A 20,550-nucleotide genomic window follows, 5' to 3' on the forward strand; every position below is an offset into this window, starting at 1 on the left:
ATGTTTTCACAACAGGTGCAGAAGACTCAACACTGAAAGGCCTGCTCTCATCTACCAGCAGCTCTGGAGGAGGGGCGAGCTACCAGGGAAACAAAATTTTAGTGAAACCTGAGAAAATGTCAAACATGCAACTGGCGAAAGGTAAATTAATCGCTTGTTTTAAATGTTACGTGTTGTTCGATGCAATTAGTTGTAATGCTACGGTTACACCACGGCGTTCCGTCCTTTGTTTCTCGTGCATTGCGAGCGTTGGACCTCGCCAACGTTGATCCGACGTGATGGTGGCTCTTGACGCCCTCCTATTCTGGATGTTGGCCGCCACGAGGTCTTTCCATTCGTTGTACGTGGACATCCCAACTGAGTCTTCCCCATTCATCTAGTTGTTGGATGCCAAGTTTTCTTCGCAGCTCTTCACTTCGTACTCTGTCCACCAATTAATTATTATCATTACATTGTCACTGTAGAAACAGCAAAAGTTGATGGATGTTTTTAAAAAAAAATATTGGAATAATAGCTAATGCTTACTTTATTGTGTAGCGAACAGTCTTGCAAGCCAACGCAGAGGATCAGCAGAGAATGCCATGAGATCAGTGGAGCTTCCCATGTCTTTGGGCGGTCATAAACCCTTGGTACGGCAAAATGCGATCGGTAAAGTAAACCAGCCCTTGAGGATGCAATCCTTGCAGGTTTGAGCTGCTGTTCAATTGGTTGAATATCAAGTGATGTTTTTATTGTAGAGTTCTTATCTTGTGATATGTTTACTCCATTGAAGAAATGATGGAGACTTACCTAGATATTTAGTTTGAAGTTTACTTACATAAAATTTATAAAGTTGAACGTGATTAACCGCTTCACTAAGATGCATTATAAAAAGAGTGTGTTTGTTTAAGATCGACCACACTTATAGCTTCACTTGCTGCACTAGATTATATTTAACATATTATATTCATAAAATAACATAGTTTTTTCTGGTTTAAACTAAGCTAAACTATCATTAAGTAGTGGAATTGAAAGCTGAATATTTTAGAGCATTATTGCCATGTTTCATATCAGGGAGATGGCAAAGAAAAAACAAAGAAACGAACTGTGAAAGAAGAAACGCCTAAAGGCCCCCCTAAGCGACGAGGTCGACCCCCCTCTACTGAAAAGAGAGAACACGCAGGTTTGTTGGAATCCTAATGTCTTGGATGTTGTGTAATGTGGCTGCAGTGTCCACGAAGTTGAAGCTTAATCGTGTCAACTTTTAAAATTTCATTTTTTTTGCGATTAAAATTTTTTATCATAGAAATAAGAATAAGTAGTGCACTTCTCTGCATACGCTTTCGTGCATTAAATTTTCAGTGAAGCGTAAGAAGACTGAACCAGCAAGCGACGACTCCGAAGTGCGAGGCAAGATCGTCTTGAACGTGCAAATGAACAAAGGGACGCCAATATCATCGACAACTAAAACAAAGCCGCCGCCGCCTGAGATCCCCTCCGAGAAGAACCAACCGAGTATGTGACAGATCTCACTCTGTTACAAATTATGTGCTATCGTGTGGTCTGGGAAGTATTATTGCATGATAACAATGTCAAAAACAATCGCAATGTAGCCCAGCAGGAATGAAAAGAGTTTTGTAATACATTTTCGTTTTCCTGCAAAATCGAGGTAGCTACTTGCATTTTGTTTCTACGTGTACAAAACGTAACATGTTTTTCAGCATCCGCTGGAGGAGTTTCCAATCCAGGAGGAAATTCTGCATCCTTGGACACTCAATATTCTTCCGAACTCCAACAGTACTTGAACTACCAAGGAGAGCAAGAGAAGAAGAAGAAAGAAAAGAAGTTGGGAGGTGGTTCCACAAGCCTCAATATCGGATCCAACAAGAACGGGAAAGGAGGATTGCAATCTAATTCTGCAGTAAGATCTATTTATGAATTAGTGCATTGCATCTTTGCTCTTCGTTTGAGCTTTTGGGTCTGAGGGTATATCTATATAGCCACTGTCAAGCATTTTAATTTGGAAGAACAAATTCTTACTATGTAGATGCGCGGTGGCCGGTGCGGAATAAGGTTTTTTCTGCCCTGATAGGATAATTGAGCAGTTATAACAACAAAAACTGCGCGGCCTAGTATGAATTATATTATTTGCGTATAGACACCTCCTTAAAGCATTAAGCTATCTGTGCTGTAAGTTTTGTTGCAGACTTTTTTGATTGTGTAAAAAGAATTTGAAAAACAGTTCAGCTACTTTTTATTTGACATCGAAAGCCGATCTAAAGACAAACAAACTCTACAACTTCGCAGATTTCGGGGCCAACGGGATTCCGTGGTCAGCTAAGTTCGAACAAGATCTCGCTGACTGGCGGGAACAAATCCACCGTCTCGGCTCATCAGAAGGGCTCTCAGGTTTCCCAGCAAAGCAAAGGCGCCACCAACAAACCTCGGAAGGCTTCCATCAGTGAACTTGCAGATAAGTTGCTCTTTGATGGCGGCGGAAGGGCAGGATCACTTTTAACTAGCAACCCTTATCGTAAAGTCGCTGGTACGTTTATTCGTGATTGAAAATTTGATTTAAGATCGTCAGTAAAACTTTATCTTATTTTATTTAACACTTCTGTCATCGATTGTGGAGTATATATTTGCAAAAATGTTTGATTTTGAAAATGTCTTTTTATTGCTGAAAAAGTTTAATTTGTAGAAATAAAGCTTGTGTTAGTGAAAGTTTACTGTATCGACTTTCAACATCTTTGGACAGCGTCTCTTAACTGTTTACTGCAGGGGTTTTTAACCAACTGAAGCGCATTTGGTGGATTAAAGCTTCAACAATTACTCCTTACTTCATACGCGTTTATGAATTCAAAGACCTCAAACAATAGCATTTTGTTGAAATAACAACACAATCTTCTATCCTTCTTAATGAGCTTCATTATTTTCAGGTGGTACCGCTACAGCGAAGTCAGTCGACCGTGCACTATCTTCAGACCAGGCCGGTTTGTTAAAAGCGACAGGGATGTCGATGCAAGGAAGCGGTGGCAAGTTACTGTCTGGCCAGTCACCTAAGCTTCTTGGCGGAAAATCCGTCGTTGACGATCGCGGTGTACCTAAGGGATCTCTTCCTGCGAAGCAGGGTCCTTACAACAAATCACAAGCTCACTCGGCCAAGCTCAATACCGGTGTCAACCGGAGTAACCTGGTTACAAAGAAAGACAAGCCTCGGCCGATGACGCCATCGAGAGATAGCAAAAGCAACTTATTGTCAGCGCAAGGGTCTTCGAGTATTTCCAAAACAAGCGACGGGAGTTCGAAACTCCAAGACATAGTTGCCGGAACGGTTGTAAGCAAGCCTACTGCTACGAACACAAGTGCTGATATCACGAAGCGTTTGGCCCAAGGTCGCCCCCCGAGCAATAAATCCCCAAGATCGGTGACCCCACCACAAGGTAGACATCCTTCTTTCGGTGGCTCCGGTCAGTTTAAAACTGAGGGAAGCTTACAAGCGCTGTTGAAGTCTAAAAAGCCACCACCTCATTCATCAGGTCAGTGCTTCTTGAGTAAACAAGAAGGGTTTGTTTAGCTGTACAATACATCCACATTCATTTTGCTGTTTTGCTGAGTTGTTTCATCAATTATGTGTGTAGCACACTGTTATGAGCAATTTTTCTACTTTGATTGCAAAATGATATCATGACTGTCGATCAAGAAAAACAGTTTTAATGCAGCCGAGTATATTATCATCATCACAAAAGAGTTTTTTTCAGATTTGTCCACTCCTCGTCCTTTATCTGCGTCATCAATCGAGTCCAACGACGATAATTCTTCCAATGGAAGCAGCAAGTCCGTCCGTGCCTCTCCTGTCTTGGGGAAACGATCAACTCCAACCTTCATGAATCAAACATTCCTTCATCCTCTTCCTAAGAAGCACACCGGGGATGCTTCGGAGAACAAAGGTAGATGTCCAGCTGAAGTTTTAAATAACGATGAAGAACTTAAGTCTGCTTAATTGCCGTATGTTGCATTCATGTGGACTCTGTGAACAGTAGCACAGCTGTTGTTAACTTTAGTCTTATAAACTTTCAAACAAACATCGTTTCTTATCATTGTAGCTTTGCCCACATCAAAAGAGAGGCCACAAAGTCCTGATGATCGTCTTGTAATAGACGACGGGACCATGCCAAGCAAGCAAGTCAGAGCACAGACACCAACTTCTGTTGTTCCCACACCATCCTTGCCTACTTTCTCTCAGCAGGGTAAGTGCAAGTCGTGTCATCACACAACTAGATACCGTTGTAGTTAATCGCATGGCAGTCATGGCGGTTTGCGCGCAGCAGTCGCGAATGACTTTCCTTTTCCTTGAGGAAGTCAGTCGTCCTGATTGATGAAACGTCGTAAAAAAACTGGCTATTGTTTTCAACAACTTACGGTATCCTGTCGTCGCTAGAACACATGCCTAATAGTGTTAGATGCTGGGTAAGCACAACGGTCATTCAATGTAAACTTTTGTCATGTTTACCCAGACAGCAAATCAGCCATTTTTTTCATTGATTCAACGTCTACAGACAAATTTGCTATAGGCTATGGGTATTCGAATTCACCAGCCAACGAAAGCTGCTGCTTTTACGTTGTTTCAACGTCGCCAAACAATATAAAAATGGAATCTTTCGTGGTTAGGTAACGAGTGCATATGAAGTTCTCAACTTTTGGTTTTATTCTGTCAACCTCGACTTTGAAACAATTTTCTTTCCAGCGCCTAAGCCCCTACCATCATACGGTACCTTGACTTCTCTCAACACTGATTTCACCGCTTCCCCGAAGGTCGGTGAACCGCCCAGTGAAACGGAGGACGCTTTGATGGACATGGCGGTTTCAGGCGACAAGTTATAGCCGTCGGAGTTGCAATGTTTACTTTTATTAATAGTATTTTCTGTTCCACCTTTCCAACCAGTTTCCCGAACAGCAAAATTTGTCATTTTTAAATTGATGCAACGTCTGCAGACGTTGCATCAATGTAAAAACGACGGATTTTGTTATTTGGGTTAATAATTTTTAAGAATTCACTTTTTCAATCTTTCAACAGCTTTTCGTATGCGTAAATGTTGGCGAGTTTGTCATTTATACGAAAATTTATAAATTTTGCTCTTTTGCCGTATCTTTTTCCTACACGTTACGTGGATTTACCATCAGTTGAGCTTAAATCAATTCATTTTATTTACGATCACTGAAAACGTTTTGTCTTGCTCGACTTTGATATTGTCGCCATCATGTCTTCGCTAGCTATCATGTCTGTTCTTGCTCATGAAATTATTCTCATTTAACCTCTGTCAATGTTGTTTGCAGTAAGCCTTAGGTGTTCAATAATCACATAGCTCTGGAATTGTAAGCATAGAAAAGCTTCTGTTGGACTCTGCTGACGGTGAGTAATCTACTTGGCACACAAGATTTTGTTGGAAATCTTTGTTTTTTCCAAGTCCCTTGAGAAAACCGCTCGACCATTTCCATCCACCTTCTGCTTGCTTACAATAATCTTGCCTGAATACTGAAAAGTTTGGGTGTTCATCAGGACAATTATCGTTTCTAGCACTAGTTGCAGCGTTCATCTGATGAAATTGAAAGTAAAAGTAACAACAAAAAAGATGGTTTATTGCTTCGCTGATGTTTCGCGCACCATTCCAATCAGAGGTGGGCAAAGTTACTTTCAAAAGTAACTGAGTTACAGTTACAGTTACTTGGCCAAAATAGTAACTGAGTTACCGTTACAGTTACCGATTTCAAAAATGTAACTAGTTACAGTTACTAGTTTCAGTTACTAGTTACTTTCAGTTACTCATAAATCTCAACATAAACGCTGTAATCCAAATTTAAACAAACAATTATTTGCGGGAGGCGCATCCATTCTCCTCAACATTTATTAGATGTATCACGCACCCTGTGGTGCAAATTCTTTTCTAGTTACGCAGTTGCCTTTTCCTAATGTAGTTTGTTTTCCGTTTGTCTGTTTTCCACACTATTGCTTATAATCGTTGCGTGTTTCTTGATGCTTATAGTCAGTTAGTTATAGTTACTTTCAAAAAGTTTAAATTTATTACAATTTATACATATTTTCAGATTCCTGATGAGGGCTTAAGTTAAGCCGAAAACGTTTGACTGTTAAACTACTTGTAAATATGTAAACTATATTGTTGTAATGCTCAACCCTGTGGTATTGTTGTGTTTTGCCTGTCTTTGGTACAAAAAAGAAAACTCTCTTCCGAAACTATATTCTCTTTAAATTCTCGAAACAAAGGAAATAATTTGTTTTCCCTGCTATGACTCGAAGTTACTTAGACATCGACTTCCAATTTTGAATCGAGAAAACAATGATGTAATAAGGTTGCGAACAGTGAACGTAACACCGAGACTCCGGGTCCTAAATACTCCAAAAATACGACTCCTGTACACCTCTGGCAGCTATACGACAAGCATGAACTGAGCTATCAAGTGTTGCCAAACACTTTTGCTAAACATTGCATAGAAAGTCACATATTGATCAATCACCAAAAGCAATTAATTTAACCAAATCAGTTCTCAAAAAGCGCTAAAAAAGAGCCAAATCGCCAAACCATAAATATGAAGCCAAACGTCTTAAAAAATCGTCAGATTTCTGGATTTTGGCGATAAATTTGCCAATATGGCAATTCTGCTCCATAAGATCACAAAACAAGAGCGCCGCGCATGGGCAGTGCTGCTCCGATACAGCTGCGAGAAGAATGCATTATTGAGCAACGCGTAGCAAACACGCATAAAGCATGACACAAGCATGTGCAGAGTATAATGGACGGCAATTAGAAACATAAATTTCAATACAAAAGTAACTTGTAACTGTAACTGTTGAAAAAGTGCTAAAATAGGAACTAGTTACCGCGTTTCGTTACTTTTGGAAAATAGTAACGAAGTTACCGTTACAGTTACTCAAAAAGTAACTAGTTACAGTAACTAGTTACTTTTGTAACTAGTTACTGCCCACCTCTGATGACAATGCGCATCCTCAGAGCGAATAACATACAAAATAAAATTTCACAAGGTTATACTGCAGTGCGATTAAAGGCAAGAAAAAATAAAACACGCAATATTTTAAAAATTGGCCAATGATGTGTGAGCGGTTGCTTTCCACGTTAAATTATGTAAAAACTTCCAACAATAAACATAAAAATTCGGAGCAGTGGCGATCGTGTTTGTTTTAATCTGTGCGATTAATTTTCTCTTTAAATTTGTTAATTATTCAACTTCGCGATGCATTGAAACAAATGGCGACTACTTGATGACCTTGAACTGACATTGCAGATAAAGAAATCATAACTTAAATAAATTTTTATAAATTATTGGAGGAGATTCTACTCACGCACTCATCATGTTGGTTATATAGTGGCTTGTAGTCTTCATGCCCACTGAATCCACCAAGGACATCTTACAACTTTTTAGACCCCTGTATCCACATTGAAGCCAATTTGCTGGAACTTTTTTGTATTTATAATTATCATTTCGCTCTAGATATATCTCATAGACATTGGGTATCCTTAGCTCTCTCTACTTGTGTGCTCATGCACTGATGTACATAACCTTTTATGAAATAGTTCAGCTTAAAATGTTTTCGTCAACTCCTTAAAAGTTTATTTCTAAAAATAATTTTGTCCATCTGATTAATTTCTGTTTTCTGCCGGTGTTTCTCTCGCTGACCACCATGCAAGCAGAATAGCTTTCTTCGGTCAGCATTGGTGTATTCAAGGATAATTCTACAAAGTTGCTAAAGTTCTGCCTTTATCATATGTTTAATTGTCTATGTTGTTCCGCATTCACGCTACAGAGAAGTGATGTTGCTGTACCTGATGAAATTTGTCGCTTCGGCTAACATTGTTTTTTATTGCTTATTTGGGCTGCTGTAGTAAAAATAATGTCATAGAAATCACATTTTGTGCCATGAGTATTGAGTATTTACTGAAATTAAGGGTCTTTTATAGAAAGAAATTTTTAGCTGATTTAAGGTTAAAGTAAGATATTTAAAAATCAAATTTCTAATTCGATTAATCATGAAAAATAGCTCAAAAGCCTAAGATTTGAAACGCCACATTACCTTAAGTACCGTACAAACAACGTCTCGGTATGTCTCCCACCTGATCTCACAATACTCATCAATTCCCTCTACTTAACTCATATAACCTGAAAATAAATTACAAAATTTGGGAACACAGATCACATTTAGCCAACAGCAGGTGACTGAGATCACAATTTTATAGTCAGCTACTTAACTTATTCACAATAAGGGATCGCACTTCACGTTTGCTTTATGTTTAAAGTTTTGTATAGTTTTAGCAGCCAAGCAAGAAGTGCAAGAAGTGCTCTTTTTATCGATTCTTTTTCAACCTGCATGACTTTAAGTACAGTAGCTGTTGATCTGGGAATTAACACAAAAACGTATAATAGTGTTGCAAAACTGAAGTTGAAACTATGCTAATTCAAAATTACTTTTAAATACTTTTCGCATTGTCATTTAAATCGCATTGATTTTGACACGCAATTACTTTCTTATGCGGTACAAAAATCAAGAAGGATTTTATTTAGATTTCAAAAATATTAATTTAAAGCAAACGATTTGCTCAGAAAAAATTTACAAAGAATGCGGAGAAAGACGTTTATTGGGCTTATGGGCTATGATTCTGATCTAAGTTTACTTTAGATCAATGCAAAGAGGGCATAAACATATTATGATGGGTTTAACATGACAAGACAAAAAAACTTCTAAATGGCTTCGAAATTAAACAAAATTACGGGATATTGTAGGCTAATAACTATTAAAAAGGAAAATGGGCAGATCATAGGCCTACAGCAAGATGTCAGGACAACAGATGGGTTTTAGGTGTGGTCGGATAGTGTACGCTAAGCACTACCGACATGCGACTCCTAGCTCAGAAGGGGCGTTGTTCTAACCTTAACTCTTCTAGAGTGCACTGTCTATTAATACCACACTAAAGTAAGCATTGTAGAAGTAGTATAATAATTCAAAGTAAACACAATAACATTAATTAACAATGGTAGAAGATAATACAAATTAACGTCACCAGGGCAGACCAGGTTACACACACAGTAATACTACTTAATAGAATAAATGTCCTTAATCAATAGTCCGGGTTCAACCTTGTAGCCATGTTCCGATTTCCGAATGTCATTTCTTTATTGTCTTTTGTGCATCGCTTTCCTTCACGTCCGATCGCTGAGTTGTTGTTTTCAAAAGTCCCTGTTTAGTATTCATCCGCGGCGCGAGCCACGTTCCAGCCTTGGCGACCTCTAGCGGACAGAACTATTCAGACGCAGGCAGAATTGTAAAGGGGAACGCCACATCACTTGGCGCCAGATGATTAGATCATGAGTTGATGAAATGATCAAACATCGACATGCTTCTTGGCGTGACTTCTCGATGAAGATGCTGGTGGCTCGGACTGATGCGTTTGCAGGAATCTTTATAACAGTCTTGTTTGTAGCACTAGTTTTCTTTCAAATTATGCGGCCAAAACTATGTGTTGTCGGTTGATCATTAAACGTGCACAAGATAGGTAAACAAATGCAATTATCGACGGGGTTGCTGCCCAAGTCTACCCTGGTAATGACGTAGTAGTTAACTTCGAATGGTTTAAACATAAAACAATGACTTATCATACAATAATAACAATGATGCTCACAAACTTACTCAAAACATAACAGCATGACGGCTGCTGGGTTAACAATAATTGCGGTTGCTTAGAGTGAAAACTACTCCAACACAGAAATGTTGCTAACAATTGCGAACATACAAAAAAATAAACGAATCAACTGCTACAACATGATGTGTTACAGTGTATGTTCCATGGCAAGGAAATGTAGTATGTGTACAATGATTAGGTAATTGTACGTGCGAATAGACAAAAGAAAAACAAGGCAAGATTCTGTCAAGATGAGGTTACTCAGTCAAGATACTTCTGGATGAACGGTTCTCAAACAATCGTCAAAATGGAGTATGGCTTGTATACGAAAAAAAAAAAATGGAAGAAAACAATGTGGAAGGGAGAACTTGATGCCTATTGCAGATCTTAGTACTCTCCAAACGTCGAATAGTACTCCGGATGTACCAAACAACACCACAGACATGCAGAGTGGTACAATTATGCTCAAGTACATGAGTGAGTACAACAGAGGACATAATGATATCATCACTACGAATGGTTGAATGCATTGTGTGCTCCGTTAAAGGGTTTAGGAAAGTTACATGCTTGACTTAGCCCACAGACAGATGTCATGGCTGGGTTGGCCACAATCCTCTGCAAAGAAAACTAGAAATAACATGCATCTATCAGACACAAAGTGTATATAAAACAAGTGAACTGTGTATGCAGTCCTGTTATATACAACACATGTTGAGTCTTTAGAGAATTGGTCATCCAGAATAAATACCTGCTGAAAGAGAATCTACAACTGCCTGAAAAGAAAAGAGCTGATATATTTCCTCGCACTGGTCCTAATCTAGTTCCTACTACAAGCAAAGAAACTATGGTATGTAAGAACATACAGTGAGAGGACAGACTTTACACTTGCACATAATCATTGAGGTGTGCAGGAAGAGTTACATTACGACCACACCTCGTGCGACGAACAGTAGTTGCGGTCGGTGTCACTGAAGTCAGAGGTGGTGAAGATTTAGGTGTAGGCTGATTGTTCAGCTCTGGCATATGTGCAGCTTTTAAGCGATCAATGGATACAGTTTTCCTATTGTCTTTAATGTCTAAAGTAAAATATTTTTCATTTCTAGAGATCACCCGGTAAGGACCTGTGTAACGTGACTGCAGAGGAAATGCAGTTGCATCTCTTCTAATCCATACATACTCACATAACATAAGCTCTGGGTCAATATGGCTTTTGTGTTGTGGGTGGGGTCGAGTTGGTGAAGGCTGAATGTCTTTAAAATGATTTTTCAGCGTCTTTACAAACTCATGCTGAGGAACAGCAGCAGCAGCAGTCCCTTCAACCTGAAAATCTCCTGGCATGGCCACGGAGGCACCATAAAGAAGCTCTGCTGGAGAACATTTCAACTCTTGTTTGACTGTATTGCGCATAGAGAGTAGCACAAGGCGTAGATTATGGTACTAATCACCTGGGTTGTTACAACTACGTAGAGCATCTTTCAGTCATCTATGCATGTTCTCTACTAGGCCATTGCATTGCGGATGGTAGCTAGTAGTTCTATTTCGACGACAACCAAGGAAATTCATGAGCTGACCCCACAAATTTGATTCAAACTGAGCTCCTCTGTCAGAAGTGACAGTTTTGGGCACTCCCATCTGTGAAACAAAACCATACATAAAGGCATCTATTACGGATTCTGTAGAAATGTTCTTCAAGGGTACTGCCACTGGCCAACGAGTAAAACGATCTACTGCTGTAAATAGGTATTTATAGCCGCTTGATTCCGGTAAGGGACCTACCAAGTCAATGTGAATGTGTTCAAACCGTGACTGAGGCATTTTGAAATCCTTTAATGGAGCAATGTTGTGGCGAATGACTTTGCTTCGTTGACAAGACTGACACTCTTTTACCCAGCTGGCAATCTCTTTTCGCATGCCTGGCCACACAAAACGCCGCGAAATAAGATCATGAGTAGCCCTTACTCCAGGATGACTTAATGAATGCAACTGGTCAAAGACCATCTTTCTATATTTTAGTGGAATTACCGGTCGAACCACAGCAGTTGAAGTGTCACACCATATGAGTTTATCTTGAACACCTGGAATAGCATACTGGTCTAAGAACAGCCCAGATGCCTGTGGATTGTTGAGCATGCTCTGAACAGCTTCATCACACTCTTGGGCTGCAGCCACTTTGGAGAAATTAATGCCACTTTGCACATGTAGCACACCATTAATTTCAATTCGAGAAAGAGCATCAGCAGTAAAATTTGCAGACCCTTGAATGTGTTTGATGTTTGAAGTAAATTCTGTGATGTAGCTCATCTGCCTGACTCGCCTCAAGATAGATTGATTAGATTTGGAAAGAAATGCACTTACTAAAGGCTTGTGATCAGTGAAAAGAGTAAAGTCCTTTCCTTCTACATAATGATGGAAATGTTTAAGAGTACTGTAGGCCGCTAATAACTCCCTATCAAAGGCAGAATAAGATTTCTGTGTCTTATCCAGTCGTCTCGAAAAGAAAGCTACAGGAGACCAGGACCCATCAATTTTCACTTGCAACACACCACCTATTGCTGTGTCACTGGCATCAACCATCATACTTAAAGGAGCATTTTCCAGTGGATACACCAAAATTGATGCTTCAGCCAAAACTACTTTGCTGTCGAAAAAAGCTTTTTCTGCCCATTTAGCCCAAACAATCTTTTTATCCGCACGTGTTTTACCAGAAATCAAGTCATTGAGGGGTGCTAAGCATTGAGCTGCATGTGGTATGAATCTGTGGTAGTAGTTTACCATGCCCAGATAACGTCTTAATTGTTTTGTTGTTTCAGGCAAGGGAAATTCAGAAATTGCCTTGACCTTGTCAGGGGTGGGTCGCACACCATCCTTAGACACCAGATGCCCTAAAAACAGTAATTCACTCTTACCAAATTCAGATTTTGTAGGATTGATGATTATTCCATACTCATCCAGCCTGCGGAATAACTTATGTAAATGCATTTTGTGGTCTTCTTCATTTTCAGAAAATATAATTATGTCATCTACATATGCCATTACGTTGGTTAAACCATGACAGACATGATCAATGAAGCGTTGAAAGGTGCTGGAAGCATTTCTTAATCCGAAAGGCATAAAATTATATTCAAACAGACCTAAAGGACATGTGATGGCAGTCTTATGTCTTGACTCGGACGACAAAGGGATTTGGTGGTAAGCTCGAACTAAGTCTATTTTACTGAAGATAGAAGAACCTTGCAATCTGTGCAACAACTGATTGATCGAAGGTGTAGGATACATATCAGGCACTGTTTGGACGTTTAAGGAACGATAGTCTCCACATAGACGAAAAACACCAGAGTTTCCTTTAGGTACCATATGCAGGGCTGAGGAAAAGTTAGAGTTGGACCTACTAATTATGCCTGCTTCAAGGAGCATGTCAATTTCTTCTTTGGCCGCTTTTAATTTTTCAGGTGACAAAGGGCGAACGCGTGCGGAACAAGGATAGCCAGTGGTTTCAATAGTGTGGGTGATATTGTGCTGGATTGGTTTGTCTTTGTTTGGTGGACGCGTTAAATCAGGATATTTTTCTAAAATTTGTAAGAAGGAATTGGTGGCTACAAATGCTTTGGGTGCACCTACATGTGCTACCATTTTTGGGTAAAGTGGCCATGCAATTGACTGGACACTTCTCAGACAAGATTGACTGAAGTCGACGCATAAATTAAAATGTTTGAGAAAATCAGCACCAAGAATATTTTGAGACACTTCGGCCACTACAAAAATCCACCGAAACCTTGAAGTTTTATCACCAAACTGCAAGTTCATGGTTCGATGTCCAAAAGTGGCAATGGAAGTTCCATTCACCCCCACTAAAGAATGACTATGTGTTTTTAAATGTTTTTCAGACTTATACGGCCTAACCAAGCTTATTTCAGCACCACTGTCTATCATGAAGCATAAACCTGACTTGTGATCCCTAATGTGAAGAAGTGGACTGTGACTTTTATGAAATGGAAGTTTTGTTGCACTGGGCACAGTCGATCTCGCAGTGCAACCTACCAGTTTCTCTGGAAAGAGCAAGGAGGGTTACATTTGCGAGCATTTGCACCAAACCGTTGGTGATAGAAACACATTGTATTGTGTGTTCTAGCCACGCGAGAGTAATTTTAGGGTGGAGCTTGTGGTTTTGGTGCAAACCTAGCATGTGATGGACCTGTGTTCTGGGAAAAAGCTTGGCTTGGAAGAGTCCTCATTAATTCTTGCACTGACTTGGTCAATGACTCCAGCTGTAAATTTACCCTAAGCATTTCAGACTGCTGGGGCTCTTTGTTTACAGCACCCACAAAAGATAAAGGGGCAGTAGCCTATGCTTCATAGCATGGTCTGCTGCTATTGCATACTCCTCTAGTGAAGCCTCATGAAGTGGTGCCAATGCAATTTTAACCTCTTGTGGAAGTTTGTCGACCAACATGGACTTCACCACAGAGTCGGACATGTCTGACTCCGAGATATTTACTCTCATGTTAGCCACAAACTCCGAAGGTTTTACATCACCTAACTGCTTGACAGAAACTAACTTTTGGATTTGGTCGCATAAGAGTTCTGTGAATTTGCTTATCAGAAAGCTTTGGATGTCCGGGAATTGCTTTTGTCTTGCCAAAAGTGGTTGCACTGCAATCATAGTTGATGAATCCAGACAAGACATTAAAGCTTCAATCTTGTCTGAATCCTCAACTATGCTCCACTTCTGGCACACTCTATTAAAATTAGCAAACCATGCCTTAGGGGCAGATTTGCAAAATTCTTGGGTGACTCGTTTACCCGGTTTTAAAATGGAAGTTGTTGGGTTGTGCTCTGTCATCACGCTGCTACTAGTGTTTGGTGAGGTATGAGAGTTATTTTGTGTGATGCGTGATTGGTGGCGTGTATTGTAGGTGTGTGTAGCCACAATGATAACAAAAATTGATTAGAAAAAAAAGATTAAGTTAGTCTACACACATTATGGTATATAAATTTACACAAAACACTAACAGGCAATGCACTGCTAGAAAAAGGCTTTGTCGGGGGTCACCAGTTTGGCGTATGGGTTGTAGGTGTGGTCGGATAGTGTACGCTAAGCACTACCGACATGCGACTCCTAGCTCAGAAGGGGCGTTGTTCTAACCTTAACTCTTCTAGAGTGCACTGTCTATTAATACCACACTAAAGTAAGCATTGTAGAAGTAGTATAATAATTCAAAGTAAACACAATAACATTAATTAACAATGGTAGAAGATAATACAAATTAACGTCACCAGGGCAGACCAGGTTACACACACAGTAATACTACTTAATAGAATAAATGTCCTTAATCAATAGTCCGGGTTCAACCTTGTAGCCATGTTCCGATTTCCGAATGTCATTTCTTTATTGTCTTTTGTGCATCGCTTTCCTTCACGTCCGATCGCTGAGTTGTTGTTTTCAAAAGTCCCTGTTTAGTATTCATCCGCGGCGCGAGCCACGTTCCAGCCTTGGCGACCTCTAGCGGACAGAACTATTCAGACGCAGGCAGAATTGTAAAGGGGAACGCCACAGGTTAACAACTTAGACACCCTGGGAACACAAACTAGGAATGCCAAAAATAAGATGGAGACAAAGAATGTGGAGCCACAAATTGGTATATTTTTCGTACCTAATTGTGGAGGCTTTGAACCTCCAATGCCTGTTCGTCGAAATTGACAAACTAGCTGCCGCTGAATAGAAAACTGAACAAAAGTTGAAAGCTATCAGCGTTCTTTGATTGCTTTTATTGTTCGCAAAGATGGGCTACGGCCCACGAGTGCTTATCTAATTCGGCATAAGCTCCCGGAGGTTTGAGCAGTGGCATTATAAACCTATAGGATTTTATTTAAAAAGAGTAGTCTAACTTTAAAGAATTTTACCAAAATACGTGACTGCACTTTCTGACTGGGTTTGGAGTTGTTGGGCACTTGGATAATGATTAGGTTACGCTATATTTAGGCCTTTCTGTGATTTTTATTCCTTGTCGACTGCTGTTATTAATGATTGATTATTTATTGATTGAACTAAATTTTAAATACTCAGTAACGGCTGCCTATAAGTTGATCCTGTGTTCGCTCAGATATACGACAACTCGACGATTAAAAATAGGCATTTGCTGCTTCCAGACACAACTACATTCAGTTAGTCCTGTAGGCTTGCTGCAGACTGCCATTAGCAATTGGACTACTAGCAGCTGAAAAAAACTTGTATAAAAGCAAAAGTTTCAAAAAAATTTTGATAATTGAACAAGACAAATGCGCAGATAGTGCAGGCCGGGTTATGAATTTAAAAAAAATATTTATAGGCTAGAACTTAAACCTAGTTAGTAGCCGAATTTTTATTCTTGTTATAGATTAATAACAAAACTCTGATGAAAAGTAGTTGCCACAATTTTCATCTTAATTTTACTTCAATTTTTCATGGTCAAACAGAAAAAAAACTTGAGCATTAAACTTCCCCCGCATATCACATCCGTGAAAACAGCTCTTTTTAAGGTCTAAATTATAAAATCATTCATGCGTAGCGTGTGTCTACGAACCCAAAGCCGGATGTGCATTGCGGATACGATTTTTATTCAGGTCGTTAAATTTATGGGTAAATGTTGAGCACCGAGTGTTCAACAAAACTGTAGTTAATGTACCTGGTAAAAGGTTTATGCCTGCTGTAAAATGTAGAGGAATTTCCCATTTTAGTGTAATTGCATCAGGTTTGAATATTTTTGATAGCGTAGTCGCAATATATTCTCAACAATTCTGTGAAGTTTTTTTTTATTGTCATCGGAAACTGGAACCTTTCGATATGAAATTGGTATCATCAAACAATAGGTTGATTATTTTTTTGTTTATAAGGTTTCTTTTTGCTAGATTGAAGTTTCAGAGCACATTGATTGGGCGACTAGCCTACAAAGGCCATGAAAATGAAATTGCTTTTTATTAAATTTTTCATAATGTTATATGTATACAGTAGATGCATTTTAGCAGTGCTTTTAGTCTGTGGATTGTTTTTTGTTATGATCTGTGAGACAGTATTTTCTTTCGTGTGAGACAGGGTTCTTCAGATTTCAAGCAGGTGAGTGTAGCTTTGTCCACTTCTGCTATGGCATGTATTCCATTTGAGAACGGCATGCTGGTCAGCAGTTTGTTACTCCGTCTCCATGCTGCACTCGCAGGCTGATGAGGGAACCAAACTCCACTTGTGCATAGTGGAATGGGAATGGCTGACTCCTGTTTGGATTTTATTGAGCTTGACCCAAGTTGGCCGAGGCAGATCCATACCAGGGGATGAGGTATAAAACCATGGAGTTTGGTATCGGTGGCACACCATGCTGTGTTCCAAGTGTTTTTCAATAATGTGCTCCCCTGGTATAATTGTTATATAATTGCTGAATGGTTGTAATAATTTAAAGGCAGCTGCTACAAAGGCTGTCTTCACTTGAATCGCCAGAAAGATTCCTGAGGTGAGACATTGAATTTTGTGTCAAGTAAGTGGTCAGGATTTTCTACCCGGTGAGCACGGTGTATAATGGCACCCTTTCGGCAAAGCTCAGCAGGTTGGATGCTTGTGATTGGTAAGTACTCAGTTGGAGCTGGGCACAGGCATCCAGTCATAGTACGCAGTTAATGGTTGATTGGCCGGTTGACAAGGCAGAGGCGCAGTTGTAAATTCAGAACAGGCAACTCATTTCACAAAATAAAAATAAAAAAAGCAATTAATCAACCACTTACTTTCAGGTTGTGATGGACTTGACAAGGGTTCAGTATTGGTAAAACATATCGTTGCTTTAACTTGCCATCATGAGACTAGAGATCATATATATATCTGTGCTACTATTAAAGCTGGTAGATGGATATGCACAACTTTCTGAAACAATGCATTGTGCTGACCATGAATGTTCAGGTTAGTAGGTCGATATAATACAGAGCAAAGCATTTACATTCTGCCATTTTTATACTTAAACAGCATCAATTCAATTGGTATAGGCTATGTATTTTCTTTAGAGTGCTAAACTGTTGTATGTATTCTAGTTTTTCATAAAATATTAATAGCCTACATAGGTTACTTTAGGTAAGATATGTTTCATTTTATATATATGTGTAGCCGATCAATGGCTGCCTCGAGATATGGCCTGATTTGTAAAATTCTGCAAACTTTTCTAAGTTTGCCAACTTTTGGTAAATATTTAAATGGAATTTTCTAAATAAATCTTAGAAAATTTGATTCAAACAACTGGTAGCAGTTACGATGGTCAAAATATCCAGGTAGCCATGGTGTAGGCCTATGCTAATGTACATTTCTTGGGTTACCACACCACATGCATGTTTGGAAAGTAGCAAGTTTTGGTCCATTGTATTTTATAATTAAATTGTGTGCTGCAGTATAAATTAAACCATGTTTATTTTTTGAGAAATTTAGAAGCTTCAAAACTCCAGAAAGTATTTTTGCATGTTCAGAATTGTTATTTTGACAAGGTTGGTGCTTTTTAATTAAAGAAAAGTGTAGACAGGTAAGCTCCGGTTAAAATAGGCTATTGTAGTTTAAGCAAGAGTGTTAGTAGTTCTTGTTTTAAACTTGGACTTGCAGGAAAAGCATTGCACGAGTATAACAAATACAGGTCTGTGGACATCAGTGCAGCAAAGAAAAAGGTGAAGAATAAGTTTGAATTTGTCTGCTCTAAATTAGTAGCCAAATTATAGTTATGTTGTTGATAAAAGTTGTGGATCTACAGAAACTTATGTTTCATTGCTAAGTTTACAGTGAGCTATTTTAAAAAGTCAATTTAATTTTTTATAGTTAGATTGGTTTGTAGTTTTTTTAATCTGCAAATTAACTTTAAAAAAAATTACAAAATTTGTTGAAAATACAGCTGCAGTATTTTTGTGTTTCTCGGATCGTTTCAGTTTTTGACTAGAATTTCGGATGTAATTATGACTTTGTATATTGAAATGCATTTAAGCTATTTGAAAACAAAGTCTATGCAATAAACTTGCTTTGTAATGTATTATAATATAGTGTAAGTGTAATGGGTAGTGCCGGTAGTGGTGCTACAAATAAGGTGAACTTTGCAATAGATTGAGTATCGTTATTAGCAGCCTAATCACAGCAAGATGCACTTTATTATATTTTGTTGCATCTGATTGTGATGCTAAGGATTTTTGTCGCTTCTAATGCTGTTTTATTTTATCTGATAGGATACGGTAGTCTACTATTCAAAGTGCTCATTAAAAATTTTTTTATAAAAAAGCACTAACTTATTAATCAAAGGCGAGGTCTTAACTTTTCAAAAACAATTCCATTCTTGCCATGCAAAAACCTCTTATTCCACTCCCACAACCAACTCACATATTTTTAATACTTCTAAGTTTCTTTACATCACAACTGGTTGTATGCAACCACTGCTATCAATCTCATTTTCATATTTTCCTTGTTCTGAGTATGTACAGACGTGTATTTCTTTAGGGCAGTTTTACTTGTGTGTTGTACTGAGAACCTTTTATTTTATACTCAGCAGCTTTTGCACAACTAGAGTTATTTCTACTTTGATAGCTTATGGGCTAGTTGTTTTTATTTCATCATAATGAAATGTTTTGTTATTACAGAAACATTGTCAGAAGGAAAAGCCAAACTTGCTTACCAGCCTAAAGACAAAAAGTTTTTGCATTTGAAGAAAGGAGACTTTGTTTTAGTAAAAGGCAAAAGGGCTGGATTAAAGGTTGCTTTATGGGGAGGACAGGTAATTGGAAATACGGTATGTGTTCTTAACTTAAATGAACATTTTTTTGAGAATATTGGAACTAGCTGTCATATATATATTCATTCATTCATTTAAACAATAAATGTTATTAATACTACAAACAGTAATCAATGCCTAGCTGGGCGAATTACATCAAAATTCGTTTCTAGTTCACTAAAAATCTTAACAGCCTGTTTCACTTTAAAAGAATCATCAGAAGGAACTGAAAAACATGCAAAAATAATAAATCGGTAATACTTGAAAAGGTATAGAAAATATTATAACCTTAATGCGGTCTACATAAAAAAAAATAAAAAAACCTAGGAATTTTTAGAGGTCACCAACAGCGGATGCTGCATACACCTCAACCAATACATTCCCAAAAAAACTAAAGTAAATAACAATATTCATGACAACATATTGAAGCAAAATGCACACCACTGAAGGATTCTGTAAAAATAAATTTATGTTATTTTAAAGTATTTGAGTTTAATTTATTGCGATGACGACAGTTACTCACCAACTCAGAACGCTTGTTCAGAAGGTGGCTGCAATCGGCCTTTAGAATTGCCAGCTTTTCAGCAAGACAAAGGCCACAATTATTGCGACCACATTCGTTATATGGGCGAGCATAACTGCGGATCAACTCCCTTGTCCTTGAGGTCCCAAGCTGCCACGAACTATCTAAGGTCCATACACGGTTATGTTCGCCCATATAGCGGAGGTGGTCGCAATAATTTCTTTCTTGTCAAGAAAATTATACAAACACTTTTCAATTAACTCTTTATAGCTTTAAGTTGAACTGCTAGATATTTTATGTTGGTAGACTCCACTATTTTAATGAAAGTTCTGCAAATTAGCTTTTTAGTTTTGCGCGCTACTTTTTTTTCTATTAACACTGAATTGCCGAGATTAATGAACCCTTCTTATAATAAATTTGCATTAGGTTTTAGGCAATGTGCTTGAGTGTTCACTTCAGACTTTCAAAAATCTTAAACATCTTATTTTCATCTCAGGTTTGGGGAAAGAACACTTTTGGATTTTTTCCAAGTGCGTTTGTCAAAGAAACCACAATATTGCAAGAAAAGCCCTCAGTTTTTGTGAATATA

At 38.6% G+C, this 20,550-nt stretch overlaps 3 protein-coding genes across 3 annotated transcripts in view; 1 reads left to right on the forward strand and 2 right to left on the reverse strand.

Annotated features, from left to right (window-relative positions):
* LOC145783914 (uncharacterized) overlaps positions 1–7,915 on the forward strand; it is a 43,178-nt gene extending 35,263 nt beyond the window's left edge. Inside the window, exons 22-31 of the mRNA XM_082595676.1 lie at positions 16–141; positions 538–686; positions 1,054–1,162; positions 1,342–1,494; positions 1,701–1,900; positions 2,287–2,524; positions 2,919–3,518; positions 3,741–3,929; positions 4,086–4,229; positions 4,727–7,915. Coding sequence (XP_082451802.1) covers positions 16–141; positions 538–686; positions 1,054–1,162; positions 1,342–1,494; positions 1,701–1,900; positions 2,287–2,524; positions 2,919–3,518; positions 3,741–3,929; positions 4,086–4,229; positions 4,727–4,863 — 2,045 coding nt within the window. The 3' untranslated portion in view covers positions 4,864–7,915. The remainder of the gene's footprint in view (positions 1–15; positions 142–537; positions 687–1,053; positions 1,163–1,341; positions 1,495–1,700; positions 1,901–2,286; positions 2,525–2,918; positions 3,519–3,740; positions 3,930–4,085; positions 4,230–4,726) is intronic.
* Positions 7,916–10,568: 2,653 nt separating this feature from the next.
* Positions 10,569–11,096, reverse strand: LOC145783915 (uncharacterized). The gene has a single exon (XM_082595677.1). It carries the CDS (start codon positions 11,094–11,096, stop codon positions 10,569–10,571), a length of 528 nt encoding a protein of 175 aa, XP_082451803.1.
* Positions 11,097–13,998: 2,902 nt separating this feature from the next.
* LOC145783916 (uncharacterized) lies at positions 13,999–14,529 on the reverse strand. The gene has a single exon (XM_082595678.1). The coding sequence runs from the start codon at positions 14,527–14,529 to the stop codon at positions 13,999–14,001; it is 531 nt and encodes a 176-aa protein (XP_082451804.1).
* Positions 14,530–20,550: the final 6,021 nt, after the last annotated feature.

Source organism: Aplidium turbinatum, chromosome 15, assembly GCF_918807975.1.
Source record: "Aplidium turbinatum chromosome 15, kaAplTurb1.1, whole genome shotgun sequence".
NCBI classification, from domain to species: domain Eukaryota; kingdom Metazoa; phylum Chordata; class Ascidiacea; order Aplousobranchia; family Polyclinidae; genus Aplidium; species Aplidium turbinatum.

Bases quoted from the DNA above. Each gene is read 5' to 3' on its own strand.
- LOC145783915 (XM_082595677.1), bottom strand. From the start codon at position 11,096: ATGCGCAATACAGTCAAACAAGAGTTGAAATGTTCTCCAGCAGAGCTT.
- LOC145783916 (XM_082595678.1), bottom strand. From the start codon at position 14,529: ATGACAGAGCACAACCCAACAACTTCCATTTTAAAACCGGGTAAACGA.